Source organism: Microcebus murinus, chromosome 1, assembly GCF_040939455.1.
Source record: "Microcebus murinus isolate Inina chromosome 1, M.murinus_Inina_mat1.0, whole genome shotgun sequence".
NCBI classification, from domain to species: domain Eukaryota; kingdom Metazoa; phylum Chordata; class Mammalia; order Primates; family Cheirogaleidae; genus Microcebus; species Microcebus murinus.
The window spans coordinates 117,333,533-117,361,062 of NC_134104.1; the positions used below are offsets into that span (position 1 = coordinate 117,333,533).

At 35.6% G+C, this 27,530-nt stretch overlaps 1 protein-coding gene across 1 annotated transcript in view; it reads left to right on the forward strand.

Annotated features, from left to right (window-relative positions):
• Positions 1 to 204: 204 nt before the first annotated feature.
• Positions 205 to 27,530, forward strand: part of COPB2 (coat protein complex I subunit beta 2) — a 29,165-nt gene continuing 1,839 nt past the window's right edge. Inside the window, exons 1-18 of the mRNA XM_012749134.3 lie at positions 205 to 325; positions 5,072 to 5,209; positions 8,411 to 8,497; positions 8,701 to 8,827; positions 9,660 to 9,808; positions 11,891 to 12,037; positions 12,926 to 13,025; positions 13,693 to 13,835; positions 15,361 to 15,560; positions 16,475 to 16,585; positions 18,763 to 18,851; positions 18,938 to 19,044; positions 20,081 to 20,224; positions 20,828 to 20,958; positions 21,221 to 21,428; positions 24,636 to 24,746; positions 25,735 to 25,949; positions 27,417 to 27,509. Of these exons, the coding sequence (XP_012604588.1) occupies positions 323 to 325; positions 5,072 to 5,209; positions 8,411 to 8,497; positions 8,701 to 8,827; positions 9,660 to 9,808; positions 11,891 to 12,037; positions 12,926 to 13,025; positions 13,693 to 13,835; positions 15,361 to 15,560; positions 16,475 to 16,585; positions 18,763 to 18,851; positions 18,938 to 19,044; positions 20,081 to 20,224; positions 20,828 to 20,958; positions 21,221 to 21,428; positions 24,636 to 24,746; positions 25,735 to 25,949; positions 27,417 to 27,509 (2,303 nt within the window). The 5' untranslated portion in view covers positions 205 to 322. The remainder of the gene's footprint in view (positions 326 to 5,071; positions 5,210 to 8,410; positions 8,498 to 8,700; positions 8,828 to 9,659; positions 9,809 to 11,890; positions 12,038 to 12,925; positions 13,026 to 13,692; positions 13,836 to 15,360; positions 15,561 to 16,474; positions 16,586 to 18,762; positions 18,852 to 18,937; positions 19,045 to 20,080; positions 20,225 to 20,827; positions 20,959 to 21,220; positions 21,429 to 24,635; positions 24,747 to 25,734; positions 25,950 to 27,416; positions 27,510 to 27,530) is intronic.

The window sequence follows — 27,530 nt, forward strand, 5'->3', positions numbered from 1 at the left end:
TCGGGTTTCCAGTCCTGGTCCGCGCTCAACAGCCCTAGGCCACTGTGGTCCCCAAAATCTGGGCCTTATGCCACCGCACCGCGGCGCCAGGTAGGCTAAGGTCGGTTTGGATGGCCACGTTGCCTAGGAAACTGGGGCGGGGCTTGGAAACACCAGCTCTGAGCGGTTTTTGCGCAGGCGCGCAAGCCCTTGGCCTCCAACTATCGCGAGAATAGCCTCCCGGAAGTTCCACGTCAGTCAGCCGGTCAGCGGATCGGTGGGTCTCTCAGGGCCTGCGTCTCTGGTAGCAAGTCGGGGCTTGCGGGCTCGGACCGAAGCAGCCATGGTAAGTCCGGACCCTGCAGGAGGGAGCGGGGGACCTATCGGCTACGGGTGATTCCTGGGGCTACTGGACTGAGGGCTGCGGTAAGCAACGGTCTGGGCTCCTGCTACGGCCGTTGCCACTGGCCTTGAGTCCTGGTCCAGTTTGAGTGGTGGAAGGGAGGAAGCGGTGGGGCCCAGGAGGCCGGGATGGTTTGGGAAGGCAACGTCTGCAAGTGAGGGGTCCCTGCCTCTCCTGGGGCTTACGGCGCTTACCGGAGCTCCTGCGGTCTGCAACGGAGTCGCTGGTGTGGGGAAATACTAGAGGCCGAAAACGCTGAACTTGGTAGGAGGCTTTGGCTAAACTACTTCATTTTGCTCTTAAAACAGAGCTAATCATGTATTCCTTTTGGGCTTGGTTTTGGAATAGTGTGCGCTGACCACAAACTGCGAACTTAAACAGAGATGCCCAAGAAAAAATGTATATGGAATCAAAAAAATGGAATTTCAAATGTTTTGGAATCTCAGCTTAGGTTTCTAGGGAGAAAAAGAGTAGCAGGGGCTGTTTGTAATACTGGCTGGTGTGCTTTTCTGCATTTGCAAATACAGTGGGTGGAATAGGAGTCATGACAGCACGTCTTTGTTATCACCCTCACTCTCAAAAATGCCCTAAAATACTTTACACAAGAGTGCTATGATAATAAAAAAATATATGATAATGTGAGAGTATCTTTTCAGCATTTTATATTTAAACATTTTCCTACCTTTTCGAGTTTGTTGTAAAACACAGAATCCAAGATTTTGGAACTTGAAAACCCTAGGGGTTAATAAATCCAGTCCCTCATCTGCAGTTTAAAAAAAAAGCTTTAAGTTTGTATAAGGCTAATTGCAGCAAAGTTGGAACTAGAAACAGGTTGATCCCTTGGGGAAATTTATGAAAGTTATGAATATCCCTAGAAAAATGCCACACAGAAACACACCTTTTCAAATAAAATTTAGTGTGTTTACTCACAGACACCTCTCCCCACCCCTGCCTCATCCATGGACTTTCTCAGGCCCCCAGGTTAACAGTACCTGAACAAGATGGCAAGTCTCTTAATTATACCACTTCATGTTACTAACGACCTGCTCTAATTTGGAGCTGCTGTTCAGTAATGAACATTTTTGAAAAGGCCCTTGGATCTGCCTAATTTCATTTCTTTTGCAGTCTTTATATTCAAAAAATGCATTTTAATAATGCATTGCCCTTTGAAATATTGCCCTTAAATCTTTTATGTAAAATACAAATGTTAATTTGCTCCTTTACCATAGAATATTTACTAGGTGCTATGCACTTTGCTAAACAATTGCCACCTGATTCTCTCAACAGCTGGGGGATAGAGTTACAATAATGCTTATGACTCTAGTCCTGTGTTGTAGTGTCTGTGCTTAAACCTCCATACCCAAATATATAAGGTGCTGTGAAGATAAAGACATGTATAAGTAATGACCATGCCTTTAAGAAGCCACTCTAGAAAGAAAGAAGACATATGCACATAAATGTATCATCCATGGTTAAAATGAAATCTTATAGGATCCCCTAGGAAAGACTACTTCAGGCTAGCATAATCAGAAAGGTCTTATTGGTGGCAGTAGCATTTAAGCTGAGTCCTAATGTACCCAGCTTTTGGAAGATGTAAGGAGATATTTAGACTATGAGCATCTTAATTCTTGTTGTCTCAAAGTGCCTAGGACATTGCCTTATTCAAAGTAGTCACTTAAATGTTGGGAGAAGTATCATCACAAGAGCGCTTGCCTGTGCTTTATAAGCTGAGATTTATACTTTAAAAGTATGTAGTTGTACTGGTGTTGCTTAGAGTTCCCTGGCCCACCTTCCAGAACATCACTTTTACTCAATAATCAATTATTTAAAACATGTATTAAGGGTAAAATGTACACAGTTTGTAAGTGTCCAAGAGTATGAGATGTGCTTGGCTTATATGAAAACTCCCTGGTAGTTCCTGGCACATAATATACATTTTATATCTGTCAGCTCTGAGAAGAAAAAGAAGTTAAAATTTGTGATAGTAATTAATGGGGCAAAATTCAGAAATTGATGAGGTAAAGAAGTAAAATCTCTCACTTCCCTAAACTAGCAAGGAATGCAAAGATGATGGTTTGAAAGTAGAAAATTTGAGATGATAGGAAGAGATAACAGTGGAAACATTTTTGAGGAAATTGATGAGAAGAACCAGAGAACTCTGATCTTTTAAAGTAAGAGAGGTAAAGATTGTTGCTAAAAGTGAAAGACGGGGATAGAAGTAAGAACAGGTTTGAAGTAGTCGAAGACCCGAATTTGATAGAGATCCAAAAAGAGATAGGTAAAAGCCTTGTGAGGTGTTTGCTTTGTCGTAGGAAATTATCTCTGCTAGATCTTCATTTTATGTTCAAAAGTAACCTTAAATTTCTGTCCCATTCATGATCATCACAGAAGATTATGACAGTAAAGATTTGACAGTAATTTAACTTGCCAAATAAGCTTTTAGGTTGTATTCCCCCTGTTGAGGGGGAAATATATTTTAAATTAGCTTTTCTCAACCTGCCTCCAAGGGAGAATTAAGCCTACTTCCTTAAGGCATCATTTTATATAATGAATTAACTTTTGTCCTAGAGTGGCATCCTTGGGAGAATGGAGAAGAAAACTATTAGTTTATTCTGACTTGAGAGAATATTTTTGTTTTTGTTTTAAATTTTTCCAATTTCATTAGGTTTCTGTAATGTAAATCCATTAAAATATTTCAGACATTCCCATTTGACTCCAAAGGCCTTCACACATTATTATTGTGATCACACATTACATTACTGAGGCGTTTACTAATATTTTTGCCAAAATAAATCTACTTTTCTCTGAAGAAATCAATTTAATATTATGGTTTAGGGTTACTAGGACTTCATGAATAACAATTCTTCAGAATATTTCCTGATATGACACCAATGACATGAACACAAAATTGTGATTTAATAGATATTTTAAATATCTATTTATAGTAATAAATAAATAGTATATTTATTTAAATAAATACTATTTAAATATATTTAAATAGTATTTACTAGATATTTTATAAACCACAGGTTTTCAAAGTGAGGTCTATGATCCCTTACAAGTCTCTGATGCTCCTTCCAGAGCTCCACAGATTAAAACTGTTTTCCTAATAGTAAGATGCTATTGGCTCTTTTCGCTATGCTATATTTTGCACTGGTGATGTAAAAGTAATGGAAGATAAAACTGCTGGTGCAGTGGCGCCAAATTGTTCTAACAGTATGTTCTTCATTGCTGCATAAGTTTTTTAAAAGCTAGATGCAGTGGCTCATTCCTGTAATCCCAGCACTTTGGGAGGCCAAGATAGGAAGATTGCTTAAGGCCAGGAGTTCCAGACCAGCCTGGGCAACATAGGGAGACCTTGTCTCTAAAAAGCAAAACAACACAAAAAATAAACTGTTCCATTTAAGAATGTTATTGATGAAAGAGTAAAAGTTATTAATTTTATTACATCTCTACACTTGAGTATGTATCTTTTAACTATTCTGAGTATTGAAATGGGAGTATTCATAAAGCAGTTCTGTGGTGGTTTTCTCAAGGAAAAACACATCTGTAATTAAGTTGTGAGCTTTACTTGAGACAATGAGAAACGGGTTACATTTGATTATTTGGTAAACATTTTTTAAAAACTGAAGGAAGTTAGTTGGTCTCTGATAGTATTTGTTACTGATAATAAAATTAGAGATTTCAAGTAAAAATCAGAAGTTTAGAAAACTATCACTGAACTTTATAGATTTCCAGTGCCTAATGGCTTATCAGTTGACATAGCTGGTGATATTAATGCATGTAATATTTTTTATAAAATGTAGTGATGCATCAACATTTAGAAGTTCTGCATAACTCACTGAATCAGCATTTTCCAAATGACCAATGCTTGATGTTACAAAATCATGCATGAGTGAAAGGTCCATTCAAAGTACAGAATAGACCAATGGATTTTAATCTGAAAAAGTATAAGCAGTTTATTGATTGATATGGTTTCAGATTTCACATTGCAAGTAACTTTTAAGAAACTACCACTTCTCAAGCTTCAAAGAAGAATACCCTATTATTTGAAAAAACTATTAGAATATTCTTCTCTTTCCAACTACATATCTATGAGGCTAGGTATTTTTTTGTTATATATCAACCAAAACATCATATCACTACATATTGAAGGCAGAAGCAGATATGAGAAACCAACTGTCTTCAATTAAGTCAGATTTTAAAGAGTTTTACAGAAATGTAAAATTTTGCCACTCATCTTACTAAATTTCTTTTGAAAACATTTTGCATAAAAATATGTTATTTTAGTTAACATGTAATGGATTTATTTTTGTTACTTGAAAATAAATTACTACATAAATACTTTAAAGTTTTAGTTTTAATTTTTAACATGGTAAAATGTCAGCTATACATACATAAAAGTCACATTAGCAGAAGCTCTTCGGGGTCCTCAAAAAATTTGAAGAGTTTAAAGGAGTCCTTGAACCAAAATGTTTTAGAACTGCTATAAATTTTAAAATTTTAAAGTCTCATTTTTTGTACGAATGAGTAAAGAAGTAGATGTGTTAGACTTGAAACTGTCTGTAATTTAGCAAAGTAAAAGCTGAATTGTTTTGTAGGCCCATGAATGCACTGTTTTTAGTTAACATCTTAAACATGTTTTATTTGGCTTAGCAGTTTAATTTTTTTCATGTTGTTTTTTCTTAGCCTCTGAGACTTGATATTAAAAGAAAGCTAACTGCTAGATCTGACCGAGTTAAGAGTGTGGATTTGCATCCTACAGAGCCATGGATGTTGGCAAGTCTTTACAATGGCAGTGTGTGTGTTTGGAATCATGAAACACAGGTAGGACTTTTTAAGGACCTCATTGGAAATAAAATACTGTTAGACTGTTCATAAAGAAAGAGAAGAAATATCACAGAATCCCATAGTTATTTGCAAACTGCTTTCTCAAATAAATTCGTACAAAGTATTTTAAATATGGAAGAACTAACATTTATGGGGGGATAGTTTGTAGGATAATTTGTTCTAGGTATATTATTAAATATCTAAATAAAACAACTCTGATTTAGGTAGTATTTGCTCTCTTGAAATTGAGGAAACTGATCCTAATAAAAAGATTACTCACTCTAAAGTATTTAATAGTTAAATTTCCATTCAGTGCATATTCTATCTTAAATGTGAGATTTTTTATTTATTTTACCCCAAGTACTCAATGTAACGATATGCAGGTAACTCTCAACCAGCCATACAGATTATAGATTATATTAGGGAAATATTTATAGTCAACTTTTGATTACATGTGAGAGTTTGCATCTTAGAGATTATCTGCCTTAAATGCTTATCATGTTCTGTTTCACCTGAGTAAATAACATATCCTTCAAATTAGTTTATCTCATATTTTCCACAGTCTTTCTAGGTCATCTTTAATCTTTTTCTTTCAGAGTATAAAGCATAAAGCTAACACTATACCATACAGGTTTGTGTCTGCTTATATAGCAATTATCCTCCAAATCCAAAGTTAAGTTCTTGAAATCCAGATAAAATTCACATTTGAGGAATTTAAAATGGCAAAAATAGAATTAGGAAACTAAGGTCAGGAGTAAACCTAAAAACTCCTTTACACTCTTATACTCACTATAATGAAACAATAATGGCTGTGCATAAAACCAAGACCCTATCAGTGACATTTTATCATTTTGCTTTCTGCTGTATCCCAGTACCTATAACATAACCTGGCATATAACAAGTACTCAATAATTATTTGTTGAACTAATCAATAGTACACATTCAATAGTTCAGAATTTCTTTCTCTGCAACTTTAGATCATGTGAATTCCTTTTGCTATGATGCAGATAATATACATACCAATTGGCTTTTTTGGTCTAGTCCTCTATCCAGATGTTTAAAACCTTTTTGATTTTATGTTTTACAGATATGTTGCTGTCCTCTCCCCTTAATTCTTCTTAGGGATTCCCACTATTAGCTCTGTTTGCCCATCTCTCAGCTCTGTCACTTGACTATCATATGCTCTCAGGCCAGGTATATCTCCCTTATCTTTCCCTAGGCTTTACCGTAATACAGCTCTGCTTTGTTTGTGTCATCCACTTTGCCTCCTTTTTCTCTTTGTATGTTTCCATGCCCTTTTACGAGACTATCTGATTACCCTTTCATAATTCATCTCATTGGTAATTTTGTGTTTAATCTCCTTTCCTTCAAGAATGGAGGTTCTGTAAAAACAAGGATTCCCCTAGTCTCATTTCCCACTGTCGTTCCAGTGCATGGGGTACCACCTGACACAATGTCAGGCTCATGGTAGATAGTAAGTCCTTGTTGAATGGTTGATCTATTTTTGGTTCTCTCTGCTTTTTTCCTGTATTTATCACCAACAAGAGTTATTTACCATTCATATATATTGAGAGCATAATTCGTGAGAGAGCCAAAGAGGTTTTTGGACTTAAATTCACATGTGTTTGAATTTCAGATAAGGAGATATATACTGTTTGAGGTGATGGATGCAGAGGGTTTTTACAAAAGCCAGTATTTTATAATTTGAAGCCAACTTGCTGATAAAATTATGTGGGCAGCTGATCCCACATTTAATCCCATTTATTTATCTAAGATGAAGATGAAATTTTTGTCTTCCTTGCATCACAGGATTGTCAAAGGGGTCAAATAAAACTAGATAAAATTGTGTGTGAGACCTATAAAGTACTGTACAAGTATTAGTCATTACTTTCCTAACGTACATTGGTTATTTTTATGTACTGAATGTGTGTAGCTTTCCCTGCTCTTTAGATTGTTTGGCTTCTAGAGCAGGGAGATCATTTCTCATGTCATTTGTATCAGCCATAGAACATATATGGTGTGGAACCAAGACTGTTCTGCTGCTGCTCTGTTGTTAATGCTCAGCAGAACTTTGAATTTGTTGGCTCCTCATGAGCTTTCATGGATTTTTCTGCTCTCTTATGGATTGCATGTTCTGTCTGATCTCCTTGTTGGTGTCATGGTCAGCTGGCAGTAGTTGTACAGGTCAGAGCTGATGTCCCCGTTCATTCAGTCTTTGAAGAATATTTACAGTCTGGCTTGGAAAGTCAGAGTAGCCTCATCAGTTTTGACCCAGCTCCTATTCTTTTTTTTAGTGTATGTGGTTAATCAGTAAGATTGTATTGTGTTCTTAGTTATTTCATTATTGCCTTCTTGTGCAAAAAAGAGGGATTGAAAAATGATAGTTTGAGTGTCAGAATTTTAAAGAGCAGACATCAAAAAGGGAGGACAAAGAGATTCATTTATCTTTGGTCTTTCTAGGGGGGATCTCCTAGTTTTCTGCCTTTATCCTATGTATATAATTCCACTCTGAACATCTTGAAGGAACATATAAATCACTGTGTTTTTATATTTTACTGAAAAGAAATAAATAGCATTTGTATGAAATCATACTGTTAAAGCATGGAAAAGAATTTTACCTTGTTTAGGAGCCATTTCTATGAGTTTTATTTTAAAAAAGAAGAAACTAAGGGCCAATTCATTCAATAAATACTAATATTTATCATGTACTACTTGTGTGTCAGCCATTGTTCTAAGCTCTGGGTATACAGTGGTGAATCAGATTCTTGCCCTTGGCATAGCAGGAAAGATTGACATTAAACACATAATTATGAGTTACTACGTTCCAAAAGGGGAGTACAGTTTTCCATGAGTGGGTTTTCCAGGCAGAGGAAACAGGAGTAGAGGTGAGGCTGGGAATAGCCAAAGATGAGAGGCTAGAGAGGGAGGGAAGGGCCAGAGCACTGAGGGTCTGGGATAACATCTTGTGGACATTTGCTTTCTCTTATCTTCTAAAAGTGTTTTAATTTTAAATCTATTAAAAAAAAAGATGATTGGTGTATTTTTTTTCTCATTTTAATGTTGCGCTTTCATATTTTAGCCTGAGAATATATCAAAATTATAAGTAATCTAAATAATTAGATGCATTAAATGTAGCAGAATAGATTTTTCAGATATTCTCTCATAACTCAATGTGTATATTCTTATTAAAATTTAAAGACATTGGTGAAGACATTTGAAGTGTGTGATCTTCCTGTTCGAGCTGCAAAGTTTGTTGCAAGGAAGAATTGGGTTGTGACAGGAGCGGTGAGTAATTATATGAATCTCTAATCCCATTTTCTGAATTGCTCAGTGATTATGTAAATTAGTTGCAGAATTTTGATTCCTGATTTGTTTTATTAATTAGTGCAGTAGTTTGAAATATGCACTTCATTCCTTGAGCCTATAATATAGTTTTTCATACAGTTTACTTCATAACAGTGATGATGGTCTTAAAATTTCCATTCTAGGATGACATGCAGATCAGAGTCTTCAATTATAATACTTTGGAGAGAGTCCATATGTTTGAAGCACATTCAGACTATATTCGCTGTATTGCTGTTCATCCAACCCAGCCTTTCATTCTAACTAGCAGTGGTAAGAGATGACTTCTTTTGGTCATGTGCATCTCTTTGGGTAATTCATTTTCATCCTGTGAGACATGATATTCTCTAACTTCTGTTATAAGTAGTGTTCTAACTCCAGGCAGCCATTAAACTATTTAGATCCATTACTGAGCTATTGATGCTGCTTGCTTATCAGTAAAATATCAGCTATACTTAGGATTTGTATAGCAGTTGCTCTGTCAAGAAAGACCTGAAGGTCTAGATGTTTAAACATCTGCTAAACAGAAAGCTCATTTGCATCCTGATGAATGAGTTTTTGGCAGGTTGCCTAGTCAGTTTTATCTTTATATTCAAGTTAGTTTGCTCCCTAGAATTATGTATAAAACAGTGGACCTTTTGGAAGGCAATTAAAACAAGTAGCACTGAATTGGTAATAGCTCTTTGAAACATTTTTAAATTAGAAATTGAGATATAATTCAAAACTTTTTAAAACCAATCTTATAAGAGGAAATGCTTGTGCTCTAGTCATTGCCATCATTATTCAGTCACACTTAGATTCTAATCAAACTTTATGTTACTCTTTTGTCATTCTTTAAAGCTCACTGAATTTTTCTTAACGTTTTTCACAAAATTTTTATATTTATTTTATTTATCTCCACTTTAATAGAGGGTTAAGTTTATTCATAGGATAGATAAGGATTTTGGAAAATCTATTTAGTTTTAATTCTATTTCTGCAAGTCATGGAATGTATGATTTGTGTTAGGTTTGCTACCTTAAAAAGCACTAAGACTCTGTGTCTTAGTTCTGAAATGAAAAAAAATAGAAATTGCACCACCTAACTTGAGACTTTCTTTTGGCCTAGATGATATGCTTATTAAGCTCTGGGACTGGGATAAAAAATGGTCTTGCTCACAAGTGTTTGAAGGACACACCCATTATGTAATGCAGATCGTGATCAACCCCAAAGATAATAATCAGTTCGCCAGTGCATCTTTGGACAGGACCATCAAGGTAGGGTGTCTACTCTTTGTGTCAGTTATCATTGTTAATAAAGTATAATTGTTTTAGGCATTTTACCACTGGCTGGCCAGACAGTTACTCTTATCTTAGAAGTTTTTCTCAAAAGCTTATTTTGAGAGTTTTTCTCAAAAGCTTATTTTTAAGTTCCATCTGTCTCCATTCTCTCTTTCTTACTCCAGTTTCCTATATTGCTGTCATTATCTTTCTAAAACATAGATTCTGTCTTGTCAGATCCCAGTCTAAGGATAAAGTCCAAATCCCTTAGTATGGAATACAGGGATTTCCAAGACTAGCTTGGGCTAATATTATGAGATATCTAAAACCCTGGTCTACTCATCATCCTCTAGAGATGCCATGAGTGTTCACAGAACCGTACCTTATTTAACTGTTTCTTCTGCATTCTCTTTATTTTCACATTTTGATTTATTTTTCTCTGGAGAACTACTAAGTTTCAAAGCTTAGCACAAATATTTACTCCAAGAGGCTCTTATCAGACATCTACTTCACCTTTAGATAGAGCCACTTATACTCATCCCATTCCTTCCATTGCTTTTTGCCTCTATTACAGCCTTTCTCACATTGAATTTTTTTTTTTTGTTTGAGACAGTGTCTCACTCTGTTGGCTGGGCTAGAGTGCCATGTTGTCAGACTAGCTAATGGCAACCTCAAACTCCTGGGCTCACTCAAGCAATCCTACTGCCTCAGCCTCCCAAGTAGCTGGGACTATAGGCATGTGCCACCATGCCAGGCTAATTTTTTCTGTATGTATTTTTAGTTGTTCAGCTAATTTCTGTCTATTTTTTTAGTAGAGACGGGGTCTCCCTCTTGCTCAGGCTGGAGTTCCTGAGCTCAAATGATCCACCCGCTGTGGCCTCCCAGAGTGCTAGGATTACAGGTGTGAGGCACCACGCCTGGCCATCACATTGAATCTTAATTAATATGTTTTTGGAAATCATTATCCTCTGAAATGTTGGATGTTTAGGACAGGAACTGTGTGTCACTGTCTTCACCCAAACAGACGTTCAGTAGCACACAGCACAGTGTCTTGCCTGTACTAGATGCTTAATATATGTTGCTGTGAGTGCAGTCATATTCCTTTCAATCATAATTTTTAAAATATCTTGGCTGGGTGTGGTGGCTTATACTTGTAATCCTAACACTCTAGGAGGCTGTGGCAGGAAGATTGCTTGAGCTCAGGAGTTCAAGACCAGCCCGAGCAATGGCAAGACCCCATCTCTATTAAAAAGAAATTAATTAATTAATTAATTAAATAAAATATCTCTATATGTGTAGATTTAAAATCAAATTAATTTTTGCTTACACATGTTTGATTACTTCTGTATAACATTTTAATTAGTTTTCTTTTAACTTACATAATATTTTATGTTTGAATGCGTTAGGGTTTTGACCTTACTTTTTTTCCTTTTCTTAGGATTGTCCTTACTTTTGACATAGGTTGGAAACTTTGAACTTAGTTTTAAACTTTCTTCACTAAATTAGGCTTATCTTAAGAATAAGAATTATTTTATCTTTGGTTCCAGTAGTTTATTGCATACAGTAAGTGGTAAACATTTGTTTATATATACTCTCCAGAGGGCCTCATGTGGTAGACACTCAGTAAAAATGATAAAGCTCAATTCTGTGCCGTGGGAACTTTTGACTGCTTTTCTATATTTTAAATTTTTTAATTAGTAACTTTCTTTTAATATATCTTACTAAATATACTTCTATTAGCTCTATATTAATGTCTCATAAAATCATTTCTTACCCTTAAAGTAGGGTTTTTCAAAGTCTTATGCATCTAAGTTTCCTGGACTTCACTGTAGATCAACTGAATCACAATCTCTAGGGATAAAACCTGGAAATTGGCATTTTTAGAGAATAGTATAGTGATTCTACCCCCTGAAATTAAGTAAAATAAGAAAGAACAAAAACAGGTGAAAAAAAATGAATATTTCTTAGCTTTTCTTTCCTGGGCTTTGGCATTTTATATAATACTTCAGAAGTGTGGTGGATCTGCCTTCTGAGAAGCAAGGCCCTGTATTGACTGGCATTTGCTATTGTTCTCTGAAGGTGTGGCAATTGGGCTCTTCCTCACCAAACTTCACTCTGGAAGGACATGAGAAAGGCGTGAATTGCATCGATTACTACAGTGGTGGCGACAAACCATACCTCATTTCAGGTGCAGATGACCGTCTTGTTAAAATATGGGATTATCAGGTACAGTTTTTTCATAACCTTACATGCCATATGTTAGACCTAGTGTTTCTTACTATTTCTTACAGGACAGTTAAAACTTGGGTTGTTGAACTCTGTTCATAGCATAATAATTTAAAGTCTTAAGAATTTGTAGTTAAACTGTGCTGCTAGAATTATCCATAAAAATGAACACATGCATATCAAGATTTGAAAAATAAAATGCCAGCATATTTATTTTTCATTTATTAATAGAAATTAGAAATTTTAACATTTTAATGTTAAATTATACATCAGCTAGTATCCTTGTTGGCATACTTCCATTTATATTTGAAAACTAGCAGATCAGTAAACAATATGATGATATAGCTAGGGTACAACCATTTTGCCACGTAGAACTCTTATAAACATAGTTACGAACTCTTGTTACCATGCTTCTTATCTCTAAGATTTTCTTATAATTTCTTTGTTTCTGTTTCTCACATAAAGAGTTTCTTTAAGCAGTTAATAAAATGAGGCCTAGAAAACAAGTTTTACCCTTAAACTTTTTCAGATTTTTACTAAATACAGAATAAAAATATTGAAAGCTAAAACAGCACTACTTAGTCCACAAATGGCAGGTGTGAGTATAAAGGGAAAATTTATTATCCTAAGAATTTGGGGGAATAATAGACGAAAACTTACTTGTTTTTTTTTCTTTAATATACACTTATGGTTATCTATTATGTGAAATAATTAGAGAAAAATTCACATATATAACAAGATTATTCTATTTAAAAATTTTTTTTCCATTGGATACTATTTAAGTTGTGATAACTACTATCATTTATAATGTATCTATGCACTGAAAAAATTAAAGGTGGGCTGGTTACTGGTTTATCACTAATAAATAATGTTTTCTGTGTCTTACAGAATAAAACATGTGTGCAGACCCTGGAGGGACATGCCCAAAATGTGTCTTGTGCCAGTTTTCATCCTGAGTTGCCAATTATCATCACAGGTTCAGAAGATGGTAGGTTAGAAGTGTATGTTTATTCCTGTGCTAGTAATTACTCAGTAGATATTTAAACCAGGCAGTGTCTCTGCATTGTAATTGAAGGTTTCTAAGGATTTTGATATTTTTATTAGAGTACTAGACTGAAGCTATAGAAGAGTAAATGGGCATTATTATTATTAATATCATCATCATTCTAATGTGTTTTGATTTTATACATAAATAAGAGGACACCTAGATGTCCTTGAGAAAAACTGAAAAAGCATGTGTTTCAGAGTCAGACAAACCTGGGTTCAAATTCAGGTTCTGCCACTTCATGAATGTGTGGTTTGGGAAAATTATGAAATGGAAATACGTATATTCACTTTATAGCATTACAATGAGAAGGCAAAAAGAAATCATGGGTAGAAAGCATCTGGCACATGGGAAGCACTGTACCCAGGAAATCCTGTTATTATTTCACACTTAAAATCACATTTCTTAGTTTTAGTTTCTTATACATTTTCTATTATTATGTTTATATTGCTTTATAAAATCTTTTAGAGACTGTAGATCAAAAACAGTCACAAAGCTGCCAGGAATTGTTTTTATTTCAATAGAAAGACTTCCATGTGGCTTATTCACCTGACACAGTTCATTGTTGGATGTTTGTATCAAAAGGGAATATTCACATTGTTCTTTTTAGGAACAGTGCGTATTTGGCATTCAAGCACCTACCGGCTTGAGAGCACATTAAATTATGGAATGGAGAGGGTATGGTGTGTGGCCAGTCTAAGAGGGTCCAACAATGTCGCTTTGGGCTATGACGAAGGGAGCATCATTGTTAAGGTAATTATACTATCTCTCTAAGTAGAGGGACATAGGCAAAGCAATTTACCTTGTATTTTAACACTGTCATCTTCCAAGTTACCAGTTTCATTAAACTGGCACTTCTTTCATTAAGCACTAGAGATTAAGGAATGGAGATTTAATGTATTAGTTTATTAAATCTGAAATGTCCGATTTCCACAAGTACTAAGTTTGACAGTTGATGTCTCTGGCATTTCACTTTGACACTTGTGTTATTTTTATTGTGAAGGTACATCCTTATTCTTTCAAACACATGGTTTGGCTTGGATTATCTTTCAAATTTTTTGTTTAGACCAATATTTGTGAAGCCATGGATAAGTCAAAAATTCGCATTATTTTGAAATATGAGTTGTGTTGTGGAACCAATGCAGCACAGACAGCTCAAAATATCAAGTGTTTGGGAAGGATGTGGCTAATGAATGCACAGTATGTCGATGGTTTTCGAAGTTCCATTTTGGTGATTTTAATCTTGAAAATGAACCACATGAGTGACCTGAAACCAGGGTAGATAATGATGAGCTGAAAACTATAGTGGAAGCGAATCCATCTCAACCTACACATGAATTAGCAAGGTTTGATGTTATTATTCCCAACAATATCGGACCATTTGAAACAAATGGGCAAGGTAAAGAAGCTGGATAGATGCATACCACGTGAAATAAATGAGTATCAGAAGAGAAATTGTCTCGAAGCTTGCCTTTCCTTGCTGTCATAAATAACAAAAAGGTCAACTATTTCTACACCGTATTGTTACATGTGATGCAAAATGGATTCTTTTTTTGACAGTTGCAAGCATTTTGTTGGATAAACACTTGGTTAGATAAAGATGAAGTGCTGAAACACAGTCCAAAACTGAATATACATCCAAAAAAGCTAATGTTATCTGTTTTGATGTTCCAGCACTGGTATCTTCCACTACAACTTCATGAAACCTAGTCGATTGATTACAGCAGATCTGTACTATAACCAGTTGGACAAAATGATGAGGATGTTGCTGTTAAGCAGCCGAGATTGGTCAATAGAGACAGGCCAATCCTCTTGCAAAACAGTGCTCAACCATGTGGCCCACAAATAATGTTACTCAAACTATAGACTTTGGACTTGGAAATTCTCTATTATCCACTGTTTTCACTAGACCTTGCACCAATTGACTGCCACTTCTTCCAGGCTTTGGACCACTTCTTGCAAGTAAAAGTATTCTTTAAAAAAATGCCTTAGTGATTTCATTGTCACTCATTCTCTAGGCTTCTTTGCCGCTGACATAAACAAGCTACCGTTAAGATCACAAAACTATATCGATACTTTTGGCACATTCTTTGATTAATTTTACTGCTTCTTGTTTGAGATAAACTAAACTTTTGATTCAAAATCAGACATTTCACATTTAATGACCTAATAGAAAAAAGGGAATAGAGTTCTCTGTTAAGTGGAAAAAAAATATCTATTTTGTTGTGGTTTTGTTTGTTTCCTTTTCATTGCTAAGAGCCATTTGTCATTGTTTCAGCTTGGTCGGGAGGAACCTGCCATGTCCATGGATGCCAATGGAAAGATAATTTGGGCCAAGCATTCAGAAGTCCAGCAGGCCAACCTAAAAGCAATGGGAGATGCCGAAATTAAAGATGGGGAAAGATTGCCATTGGCAGTAAAGGATATGGGCAGTTGTGAAATATACCCTCAGACTATTCAGCACAATCCTAATGGGCGGTAAGCCATCACCAAAATCTCTCTGACCTTCTGTGAACAGGGTTTGTATATCCATGGTGTATTCTATTCCTGCCCTATGGTGGAATAGAATACATGGTGGATGTTTCTGATCATTCCCATTGAGCTCTTGCCTCGACCTCACAATCCTCAACACAGCCGCAGGCAGGCAGCCATGCCAATTGATCAAATTGGCATGTAAGGTGGAGCACATTTGCCCTCCTGGCCCTGTTGTCTGCCACACATTTTTGAACAGTTAAATAGTATTGTGTTTACTTTTATTTCATATGTGTTGGGTTTGTGTTCTTGTGTGCTCCTTTGAGAGCAAAGAGCATGTGTTATAAATGATAACCTTAAAGAGAGTTAGGTCTATTGGGAAAATTTTATTTGACTATGCAACATTCTCATTGTTTGAATGTTAAAACATCCTGTTTATTTTGATAAATTTAACAGTCATTAAAAACTAGATTAAGATATTTTTATTCATTCCAATCAGTTTTAAAATGAAGATAGTCTTTTAATAAGATAATGCCTTCATATGGTATAAATGTCATGAGCAAAGTGCTAAACATCTTGGTGCTCAACAAATACTAATTGAATAATTGGGAACTTCCTCCTATGCATCTCCAGCCATTCTTACCTTCCTGTCCCAATCTCTTTTGTTTATGAGAGAAGGCCATTGCCATAACATTTTCAACAATAAAGCCATATTTATAATTTGTTTTTGGACTTGTTGGCTAGAATATTTTTGTGTAGCTCTGTATTCAAAGAAATATATAACTTTAAAAGATATAAAACTGTATTAGTAATTGACTAAAAATAACACTTGTTGTTAGAATTATTTTACTGTAAAGATGAATTATTATTACTTAACATTGGTCCTCTGTACTTCCCTCCTTGGCTTTTGTAATTTCTAGGTTTGTGGTGGTGTGTGGTGATGGGGAGTATATCATCTACACAGCAATGGCATTGAGAAACAAGAGCTTTGGGTCGGCACAAGAGTTTGCATGGGCCCACGATTCTTCAGAGTAAGTTTTGTCTGTAAGATATCCAGCTTGCCTTGACTGCCTATGGGTGTTCTGTACTGTTCTGTAAAGGAGATTCTCAAGGCTTGGTGTGGGCTGTGTTTCTCTGTTAAAAAACAGTGCTCACCAAAGCTGCCCACTGGAAGATTATAGTTGGAGGCAACTGTGTAGCATGAGCTGTCTTTGCCCTTTCTGTGTTAAGTATTGAGCTGGCTCATTCAAAATGATGTAATAATCCCATTTAACTGGGGTCCAAGCACCCATTTCCTTGATGGAGCTCTAGGCAGGATCTGGCGCTTACCAGCTTAAAGCAAAGTAGGCCCTCAAGTGTACTTTGGCAGGCCTTGGCAGACCTTCCCTGTGACATGGTGTCCTAAGGTGCTGCTGCCTCTTTATGAGCTAATTAGGGGAGATGTTGTGGTTGATGTCATTTTGATGAGAACTTTATTGAATCTTTTTTAAAACTCATTTTTTGTGGTTACCCACCTCCCATATCTAACAAAATGAATTTCTGTTTGAATTCAGAGTGTTCACATTAAAAGCAAGAAAAACCAATTAACTCTGAATTGTTTCACCAGATAGTCATTGATTCTGGTTCCTTTTTTAATTCCTGTTTGGTGCATGTAATAAACATTATGGCTTTGGTGTTTTCAGACCACACAACTCTATTACATCTTCATAGTTTTCTTTGTTTTATTTTCCCCACATTTGTTGCCTCCTACCCCCAGCAGTGGGGTAACTTGGAGCTTCAGCACTGCATAATATGCATTTTTAAAAATTTTATAATAGCTAAAATTTACTGAGATGAGGAATTATTTTGATCTTTTTATAAATTTCCTGAATACACTCATATACGCGTCGTTCTGTATACTAAAAAGTACTTTGTTATCATCTTAAACATCTATTGTTCATTAATTGGCTCACTTCTGTCAATATACCTCTGTTTCGATAGTTCTCCTTTTCAGCTTTATCCACCCAAGACCCTGCTCAGCTTCTCTCCTGTCCTGAGCAAAGCTCTTACCACATCACCTACTCACACAATCTCGAATATCCAGTGACAGCCACAGCCCTTTTTTCCTAGGCAGAGGCCTGAATATAAGCAGTTTTGTAAGGTGGTGTTGAACATGGCTGACGAGTAAACCACTTGTCACAGGTTTTATTTTTTTAAGTCACTTTTAATGAGATATAATTTATACAGAACAGAATGTACCATTTTAAGTGTATAGTGGTTTCCCTTTATCTGTTATTTTTCTGCTGTTTCAGTTATCTGGGGTCAACCTCAATCCAAAAATATTAAATGGGAAATTCCAGAAATAATAAGTTTTAAATTACATCCCATTCTGAGTAGCATGATGAAATCTGTCATCCTGCTTGAGACATGAATCATCCCTTTGTCTAATATCCATGCTGTATATGCTACCCACCTATTACTGTATAGGAAAAAACATAGTGTATACAGGGTTTGGTACTATCCCAGGTTTCAGGCATCCACTGGGAGTCTTGGAACATATCCCCCATAGATGCAGGGGTGGGGGGATAATGTACATTTCAGTGGATTTGGACAGATAAATGTATACAATCCATAACCATGAACACAATAAAATTATGAGACATTTCTATCATCTCCCAAATAGCCCCTATTTCCCTTAACAGTCAGTCCACACTCCTCACCCATCTACTCCTCAGTCCCAAGCAAGCAGTCATCTGCTTTTTGTCACTATATAGATTAGTCATCTTTAGAGTTTTATATAAATGAAATCATATTGTATGCACTCTTGTATCTAGCTTCTTTTGCTCAGGACAATGTTTTCAGGGTTCATCCATGTTGTTGTCTAGATCAGTAACTGGTTCCTTTATTTGCAGAGTCATATTCCATTGTATAAATATACCACAATTTGTTTAATCATCACCTGTTGATGGACATTTGGGTCATTTCCAGTTTCAAAAATGTTTGTAAGCCCTAGTAATCTGTGTAATATACACTATGAAACTCATACTTATTTGTTCAACTGTAAGGAATTCACTGATCTCTTAGGGAAAAAGTACATCACTGAATCTTCAAATATTCATTTTATATATTTGCATAATCACTTAAAAATATTTGAAGATATTTCTAACATATGGTGAAATTGTAGTTTAGTATATAATATGCTGTTTTTGCCTTCCTTTTTTCCCCCCAGATATGCGATAAGAGAGAGCAACAGCGTTGTAAAGATATTTAAGAATTTTAAGGAAAAAAAATCGTTTAAACCAGATTTTGGAGCTGAAAGTGAGTGTTACTTATATAGGATACATTTTTAGAAGTTTTGTAATGGCTCAAAAACATCTAAGCAAAAATTTCTATGTTCTTTTCAGGTATCTACGGAGGCTTCTTATTGGGAGTCAGATCTGTAAACGGCTTAGCCTTCTATGACTGGGATAATACAGAACTCATACGCAGAATTGAAATTCAACCCAAACATGTGAGTTTTCCATCCATTGTTGTTTCTAGAATGTTTATCTTCGTGGTGAGTTCTGGGTCCCTCAGGTAAAGAAGTGTTCTTTTACCCTGCCGTCCCTGCTCCACTGTATTGGACACAGTGCCATTTACCTCAGGATTGCTCAGAAAATCAGGATTGTGGTATTTGAATGAGGCAATAGACATGGGATATTTTTGGAAGCATAAAAAGTTGTACAAAGTCCAAGTGCTATTTATATTTTAAATATATTTTTTAAAAGCATACTTTGAAGACAAGAAGTCAGGAAATTCTTAACTTGGAAAGGCCAGAGAAGCTCCCACACAGTTTAGAAAACCTTTTCCTATTTGACCTGATGATGGCTGCCTAAACATCAGGAGACCATCTCCAGTGACAAAGTATTCTACCTTTAGAACTGCCTGCTACTTTGACAGCTTTCACTGTCAGGAAATTGTCTTTGAAAACAAACCAGCCCCCCTGGGGTCTGGGTATAGAGCATGCATCCTCAGTGGGGGCAGTAGTGTCCCCAATGGGACAAAAATTGGTTCTTGGAGGGGGTTGGAAAAAAACTTACTCTGTTTATGTATAAAGCATAGAGATGTATATGTGTGTGTATCACATATGTATAAACAGATACCCACTGTATCTGTAGTATTAAAATTTCTTTGGGGGAGGTAGTTAGGAAAAAAAATATCTAAAGAGGCTCTTGGGGAGGCTGAGTAATAATGAAAATAAAGGGTGAGATCGACTGTTCTAGAGCAATGGAGAATAGGCTGCTGCTTCTCTAAATCATAACACATCCAGTGTTTCCTGACAGCCCTCCCTCCTGCGTCCCTTTGCTCTTTCTGTTACTAGGCTAAATAGAACAGCCCTGCCCTGTCTACCCTCCCAAATATATATATAAATATACTACATAAAATTGTTAAGTGCATATTATTATCTTGATATAAGAAGATAAATCTTTTAAGAAACAAAGTGTATGTAGTTTGTCCTATCCACTCAGAAATCCAAATCAGTTGTCTGTGTTTTTGTCATGTTGCAGATTTTCTGGTCAGACTCTGGAGAGCTAGTTTGTATTGCCACCGAGGAATCATTTTTTATCCTTAAGTATCTGTCAGAAAAAGTCTTGGCTGCACAGGAAACACATGAGGGAGTAACTGAAGATGGCATTGAAGATGCCTTTGAGGTAATTGCATCAGCACAACTTTAGCTTTGTTTTGAAATGATTTATATTCTTATAGCAGACTTCACCAATTTTAACATTTCATTATAAATTAGGTTTGGGGAGGCTAAGCATTTAAGGGGTTCTGGTGAAATGTGAAAATTAAAATGTTGGCTTGGAGATCAGAATCTGAAAGTAAATATATTTAAAAGAAATTTGTGCTTTGATTTTAGGGACTCTTTAGACATACTTTGATATCTTTCAGTAAGGAAATTTGTAGTTGTCTAGTCTGAAAACTGTTGAGCTATAAGGATTTAAATGAGCTCCCAAATGGTAAAGACAAACTATCCATTGTGGAGATGTCCTAGAAGATTTTATGAAATACTTAATATTCCAGTTTCATGTGAATTAGGAGGTTTTTGACCCAACAATGAGGTTTCACATTATAAATACTAACCTGGGAGTCTGTTCTTAAATGAAAAAAGAGAAATTCTAAGGAAAGATTATTCTTTCTTGAAATAGGATTTTACTTTGTATTATTTTGTATTTGACCTTATCACCCTTTTTGTTACTGACAGATCTCTAATTTTGGATAAGGTAATAATAATCTTTATTTTCTTTCTGCAGGTTCTTGGTGAGATTCAGGAAATAGTGAAAACGGGGCTGTGGGTAGGCGATTGTTTCATTTACACAAGTTCTGTGAACAGATTAAATTATTACGTTGGAGGAGAAATAGTCACCATTGCCCACTTGGACAGGTAGCTGAGTATGATTTTGCTTTTGACCTAAATTTTTAAAGTGTGCTTTTTAAACAAAATCTATTGCTGGCTTGTATTAATAGCAACAGTTGGGTGATTTTTTTTAGTGTTACAGTTTTAGTAGGTTGCCTGTTGTGAACCAAAATTGCATCAATCAAAGGGAAAGATTTTGAGCAAGAGGCAGGTTGGGGAGTGGTGTGTATGTGTGTGTTTAACTGCAGATTTGAGCTTACTTCTGATTTAGTGTATGTTTCTATTATAGGACAATGTATCTCCTGGGCTATATTCCTAAAGACAACAGGCTTTATCTTGGGGATAAAGAATTGAACATTGTTAGCTACTCCTTGCTGGTTTCAGTCCTAGAATACCAGACAGCTGTCATGAGAAGGGACTTTAGCATGGCTGATAAAGTCCTTCCTACCATTCCAAAAGAACAGAGGACCAGAGTTGCACACTTTTTGGAAAAGCAGGTAAGAGGTTTTTTTCTTTTCCTTTTGTTTTTAAAACTAGCAATATGAAAGAATGTTAGTATGGATTTGAAAAACTTAATTTCTTAATCACTACTGATTTCCTGTGGCAGTGGAATTTCTCCTGTAAGTTTAAGGCACTTGTTATAGCATATGGTGCACTCTCCTTATACACTTCCTTCTCCTTTCTCAGTGTTCTTAGTACCCACTTTAAATGTTGGAGGTGATTTACCAGTCTTCCTCCTCTATACACCTCTTTTCCAATGTCTTAGTATTTTCATTCCCTATACTACATTTTTCTCTCTATCCCATCTGCCTTTTTAAAATTGTGATAAAATAACACATAAAATTGATCATTAGCAACATGCCTTTTTCTTAGTGTTTTTAAATATAAGTTATATATGCACAAAGTGTAAAGTGAGTTCTGTAAGGCTTAAGGAAAAAGCAGCCCTCTCCTCTCTGCTTCCTACTCCCTAGAGGTAAATACTTTTAATTATTTTATTTAACCTAATTCTTTTGGTATTTATTTCCACATCTCTAAGTAATAACTTGCAATCTAACAAGCAGTATAGCCATTTCTTCATTTCTCAGCTTTGGCATTTCTTCTGAGTTTCTATTCCATTGAAGAAAGATTTAGCTTTCTTTTGCCTCACTGCCACTTTTATTCCCAACTCTGGGTTTATGAAACCTGATTTTTTTCTCTGTGGAAACTTCTTGGGTCTTGTCCCTGTTGTTTGGAAATGTTATAATGATGGTGGGTCTTGGTGTAGGGGTTAATTTTCATTCATTCTGTGGATATTAAGATGAGCTTTTTAAATAGGAAGCTCATGTCTTTCATTTCTGAGAGATTCTCATGAATCATTCTGTGATTTCCCTCCTTCGATTTCTATCTTCTCTTTTTCTGGAACCATTTTTCAAATGTTGAACTTCCTGCACTGGTTTTCTTACTTTGTTATTCTCTGACTTTTTAGCTCTTCTTGTTTGTCGATGAAAGTTTCTCTTATCTGATAATATGAGTGATTATTTGGGGGCAGGTTGTTTTTAAAGTTTTCTTTTACATGGTATGCGTTCTTCAGGTTCCTTTTATTGATTTGTTTTGATCTCTGTCTTTCCTATTAGAGATTTTCCTTAGGATCTGATTATCCTTGGGCTCTTATTTAAGAGTGGAGGTCTAAGAAGCAAATTAAAAGATCTGAATTTGTTGGGGGGGGTGGAGGCATAGACTTCACAATATATGATGTGGTTGGGCCATTTGATTAGGGATCCTCAACTTCAATATTTTCATTAAATGTATTTAATGATCACTTAATGTACCAGGCACTGTTCTAGCTGACATATAGCCCTCATGGAGTTGTCACTTTAGTATTTTTAGGTCTCTCCCCTTGGGTTGTTTAGATTTTACAGAGAAGCTCCCCAATCAGCATCATTCTGGAGGCTGAGTAGAAGACAGCTTGGAGTATTTAGTATTTCATTTAGTTTATATATCCATTTTCATAACTCCTATTTTCCTTTTGATACTCAATATTCTTCCCTCCAGGTGTGCTGAGTATCTCCTAGACTGGATACCCCCTAGTTTACCCTCTCCAAAGAATAAGCCTGTCTTTGTGTGTAATGGGGTGGGAGAAAGAGAAGTGGATCTGGGTTATTTAATTCCTTGTAGGCCAGGTTTTTTTGTTTGTTTTAGTACTATCCTTCATCAGATACCTTTGGGGGTTCTGAGGTATGAATCAGGTTGTTGCTATGCTGTCCTCACTCCTGATTTAGGATTTTTTTCTCTAGTATTTTAACAAAGTGTTTATATTCCTCTACCAGCCTTCCAGCTTCCAAAATTTTGATAGTAATGTTTCCTCTCCCTTTCTGTATATCCTTTGGGAGTTCATGCCTTTAAAAAAAATCCTTTTACTGTGATTTTAGTGGGGACTTAGGGGAAATCAAAAGTGTGTAAGTTTAGCCCATTTTATGTCATCTGCTTTCTGCTTGCCTATACTTGTCTAGTTCTAAAAAACTTCTATCTTCCGTTCTTGGGTTTTATGTTGTCTGCACCAGTGTTAGTGAAAGAAAAAAGGAGTAACTCAGATTATTTAGAATCTGGGAAGTTAGTACATTTCTCACACAGTGATAAGTTGGTCCAAGGCTTGTGGGTTACTGTTAAGCTGATTTAACATTTCCCCTCACAACCATGCTTTACTAGCTTAAAAAAACACACACATTCTCACACACACTGAAAAAGCCATCTTAAAGATCCAGTCAAACAGAACTCTTGAAAGCTGTCCAGCTACTCCATCCTGATCATGTCATTGCTGAGCATTCTTCCTCAGTCTGATGAGAGGTAAACTAGCCCTGAAATTTTCGTCTAACACACTACAATCCTACAGCTGAAAAATTTGCCCATAAGGCAGACTCCATCAATAGTTTGTCTTATGAGAAAAGCTAATTTTAATTATTATGATAGTTGGTTTAAAGGCTTATTCTTGTTAGCTTAATGGAGCATGGAAAGGAAATTTTAAACATCTTGTCCTTTAGGTTAGGATACTTGCTAATAATAAACTGATCATGAGATCAAAAAGGCATCATCGGTAATGACAGCTGATCAGTGTCTGGACCTGAATACAAAATGTTTGCCAAATGACCTATAGGTAATAGAATATTGCAGAATTTCATATTTGACTTCCTTTTTTTTTGCCCATTTACTGCCAGTAACCTCATCTGTAAAGTGAGGGACTGGATTAGATAATCGCTAAGGTCCAGATGAGTAGCTTACCAACAGCTAAGTTTACACCTCTGTGCCTGGTTTTCTTCTTTTGAAATGATTCTTATTCAATCAACTTTCTAAAATCCCTTTCTTATTTCTGTTTACATTTCCAATTTTACTAGTTGTTTTACTTGAGTTTATCTAGCATTGGTCAGTTTCCATTACCCTAAAAAACAGTAAGCATTATGTGGCTGAATACTTTTTCTGCCGGGTTTGCTCTTACCATTTAATTTAATGACTTTAAATTTTTTCTGTTTTCTCATTAAATAGTATTTTGTTAACTGTCACTTTTGTTTAAGTAGTAGGGTTTCTATGTCAGCTAGGTATTTTTAGTTTTAGAGGGAAATGGAGGATTTGCTTTGTAGATGTGTGTGTGCTGTATATACCTACTATTAATACATATACACAATTTTGTGTGTATATATATATATTTTTTTTTTTTTTCTTAATCTGTTTAGGGCTTCAAGCAGCAAGCTCTTACAGTATCCACAGATCCTGAGCATCGTTTTGAGCTTGCTCTTCAACTTGGAGAGTTAAAAATTGCATACCAGTTAGCAGTAGAAGCAGAGGTATGTACTAATTCATGATTTTTGACAACTGATGGGAAATATCAGTAGGTACTTTGTGTGTTTAGTATGTTTTGTTATTAAAGCTTTCTCAAATGCAAATTAGTGACTCATTTTAGTGAGGTTATTGTCTCTGGTCTTTCTTAAAGGTGTGTTATGTTAATCTTTGCATAAATTACATGGATTATATTGGACATAGTCTTAGCACTCTAATTTGTTTAAGAAAAATCATTTTCCTATCTTAAGTGAGATCTGTTTTACAAGAGAAGGAAAGATGTAAAATAGTTGGTAAACTAGTCTGGGAACTCTAAGAGTACAGATAAAGCAGTAATTTGCCAATATCCCAAACTAGCAAGAAAGTTGTTGGCTTTAAAGAGGGGTTATGACATTTTTGAAAGACAATTTAATGATATTTCTGTATCTTTGTATATTTAGGCCTCTCAATTGTGGTTTAAGTCTAGCATTTACTGGTAAACTAATTTCAGTGGGCAAAATAAATTTTAGTGATGTTAAGATCATGAAAATATACAGCATTTTATTTGATTCTTAGAAGCTATAAGTGAGATAATATTGTTAAATATTTAAGGACATAAAAAACAATTTTGTATTCTTTCAAAGAAGTGGTATTAAATCACTTGTTAAAAATAATTATAAAATAATTACCTTGAAACTCTAGTTAGATGTTTTTGAGTTTCACTATGTAATTAACAAAACAAAAATACAATTGGTTGATAATTATTCATGTGTTATTAAAATTGATTTGCGTTTGAATTCATTTTGTATATGTGAATAATTTCCATTTTGTCATTATACATTTTGTAATGTCATTCTTATTTTGATTGATAGAGCCAACTTATTAACAAGCATGGCTCTTCCTATACATATATCTTCCGTTGTCAACACAGTAATGTTCCAGTTAACAGAATAACAATGTTGAAAATTTAAATGTTTATTTCCAAAGATACTTTAACTTGGAAATTCTTTTTTATAGTCAGAACAGAAGTGGAAACAACTTGCTGAGCTTGCCATTAGTAAATGTCAGTTTGGCCTAGCCCAGGAGTGCCTGCACCATGCACAGGATTATGGGGGTCTGCTGCTTTTGGCCACTGCCTCTGGAAATGCTAGTATGGTGAACAAGCTAGCAGAGGGTGCGGAGAGAGATGGCAAAAATAACGTGGCATTCATGAGCTACTTTTTACAGGGCAAGTAAGTATTAATCTAAGGTCCAAAAGACCTTGATGAGTATAGTAATTAAAAGCAGTTATTTCTACATTGACTTTGAGGATGGTTTTGGGAGAGGAATGTGAAGAATGAACCCTCCTAAGCCCTGGAGGGAGAACCCAAGGATGGCTGAAGGTGTTGAATACTGGGGACCATCAGAGAAGGACAGTGCTACTTTGGTGGCACCTCAGCAAAAGTCTCTCTTAGCATATTTAGTGTAAATATTTGAGATAAATGAGCTATTCAGGGAGGGTCAGGTGGGAGAAATGTTAAACCCCTTTCTCAACAGCCCCACAAGTTAATGGCCAAGGCATTCTCTTTTATGACTGCAGGTGGCTATTGAGCTGTTCCAATTGGTACCTGAATGGCAGTAATTTTACCCAAATTGGATAATTTTGATCTATTTATGGCAAAAATAAAGGGGGATAAGGATGGCAAAAATAAAGGGGGATAAGGATGCCAGCTACTTTCAGATTTGAGCCCAGCGTAAAGCATAAAAATTTCACATTTTTAAGTCTCACAGAGTTAGTGCAATCCAAAGCATATGGATGTTAGTTGGCTGTATTATGAAATAAAACACAAAAGTATTTATTAACCTTGTCCTACATACTTATTTTTAAAAACCCATACTTCATCATAAAATTTTGAATGTATACCCCAATACATGTGAATATATTTATAAATTTAGCTACCTGTAATAGCTCCACTATTCCTTATCCATAATTCAGAAACCCAGAATTATTCTGAAAAGCTTTTTGTAAGAAATTTGATGGCAAAACCTGAACTCTGACATACTATTTTTAGTTGCTTTTATGCCACATGATTTTTTAATCACATTTAATATTCATGTATTATTGCAGAAATATTAATATTTGTGGCTTTTAATGCTGAGAATGTTAGGTAATATACAGTATCTGTGCTGTATCACCTTTGTAAAATCCAAAAATATATGAACTGTGAAACACATTGTCTGCTATATAAAACTTGCACAGGAAAAAACAAAAATTGAAGAAAAAATGGAAACTTTGGTATTCTGCTGAGCACCACTGGATTGTCTGGCCCAGCCTATGTTGCAGGCACTACCCTAGATAGTCCCACTTGTGAAACTGAATTTCCACTTGCACATATCCTGAAGCCCTTAAAATTTCATAATCTAACCTGCCTTAGCTCCTCTTGAAAAGCCCCTTTAGGTTCTTCTGAAGAGTCTTTAAAACTAAGTAGATTGAAAGTGGTCATGAAAGCTCTTATTCTCATACCCTTGGAGTCTGTTGATTTTGTTAAGTAACAACCATTAATTAAGTAATGGCTCAGTGACAGATGTGAGATATATGTATGAGGGGGGTTGGGAAAATTTTGGCTTTGCAACACTAAATCCACATTTCTTTATGGTGTTAAGTGCCAGTGTTATAGTGTTTATTCTTGGTAACTGTACCTCTCCTTTTTAATCTTTAGGCTTGATGCTTGCCTGGAGCTCTTGATTAGAACTGGACGGCTGCCAGAAGCTGCCTTCCTGGCCCGAACTTACTTACCCAGTCAGGTTTCAAGGTATAGACTTAATTTTAGGAA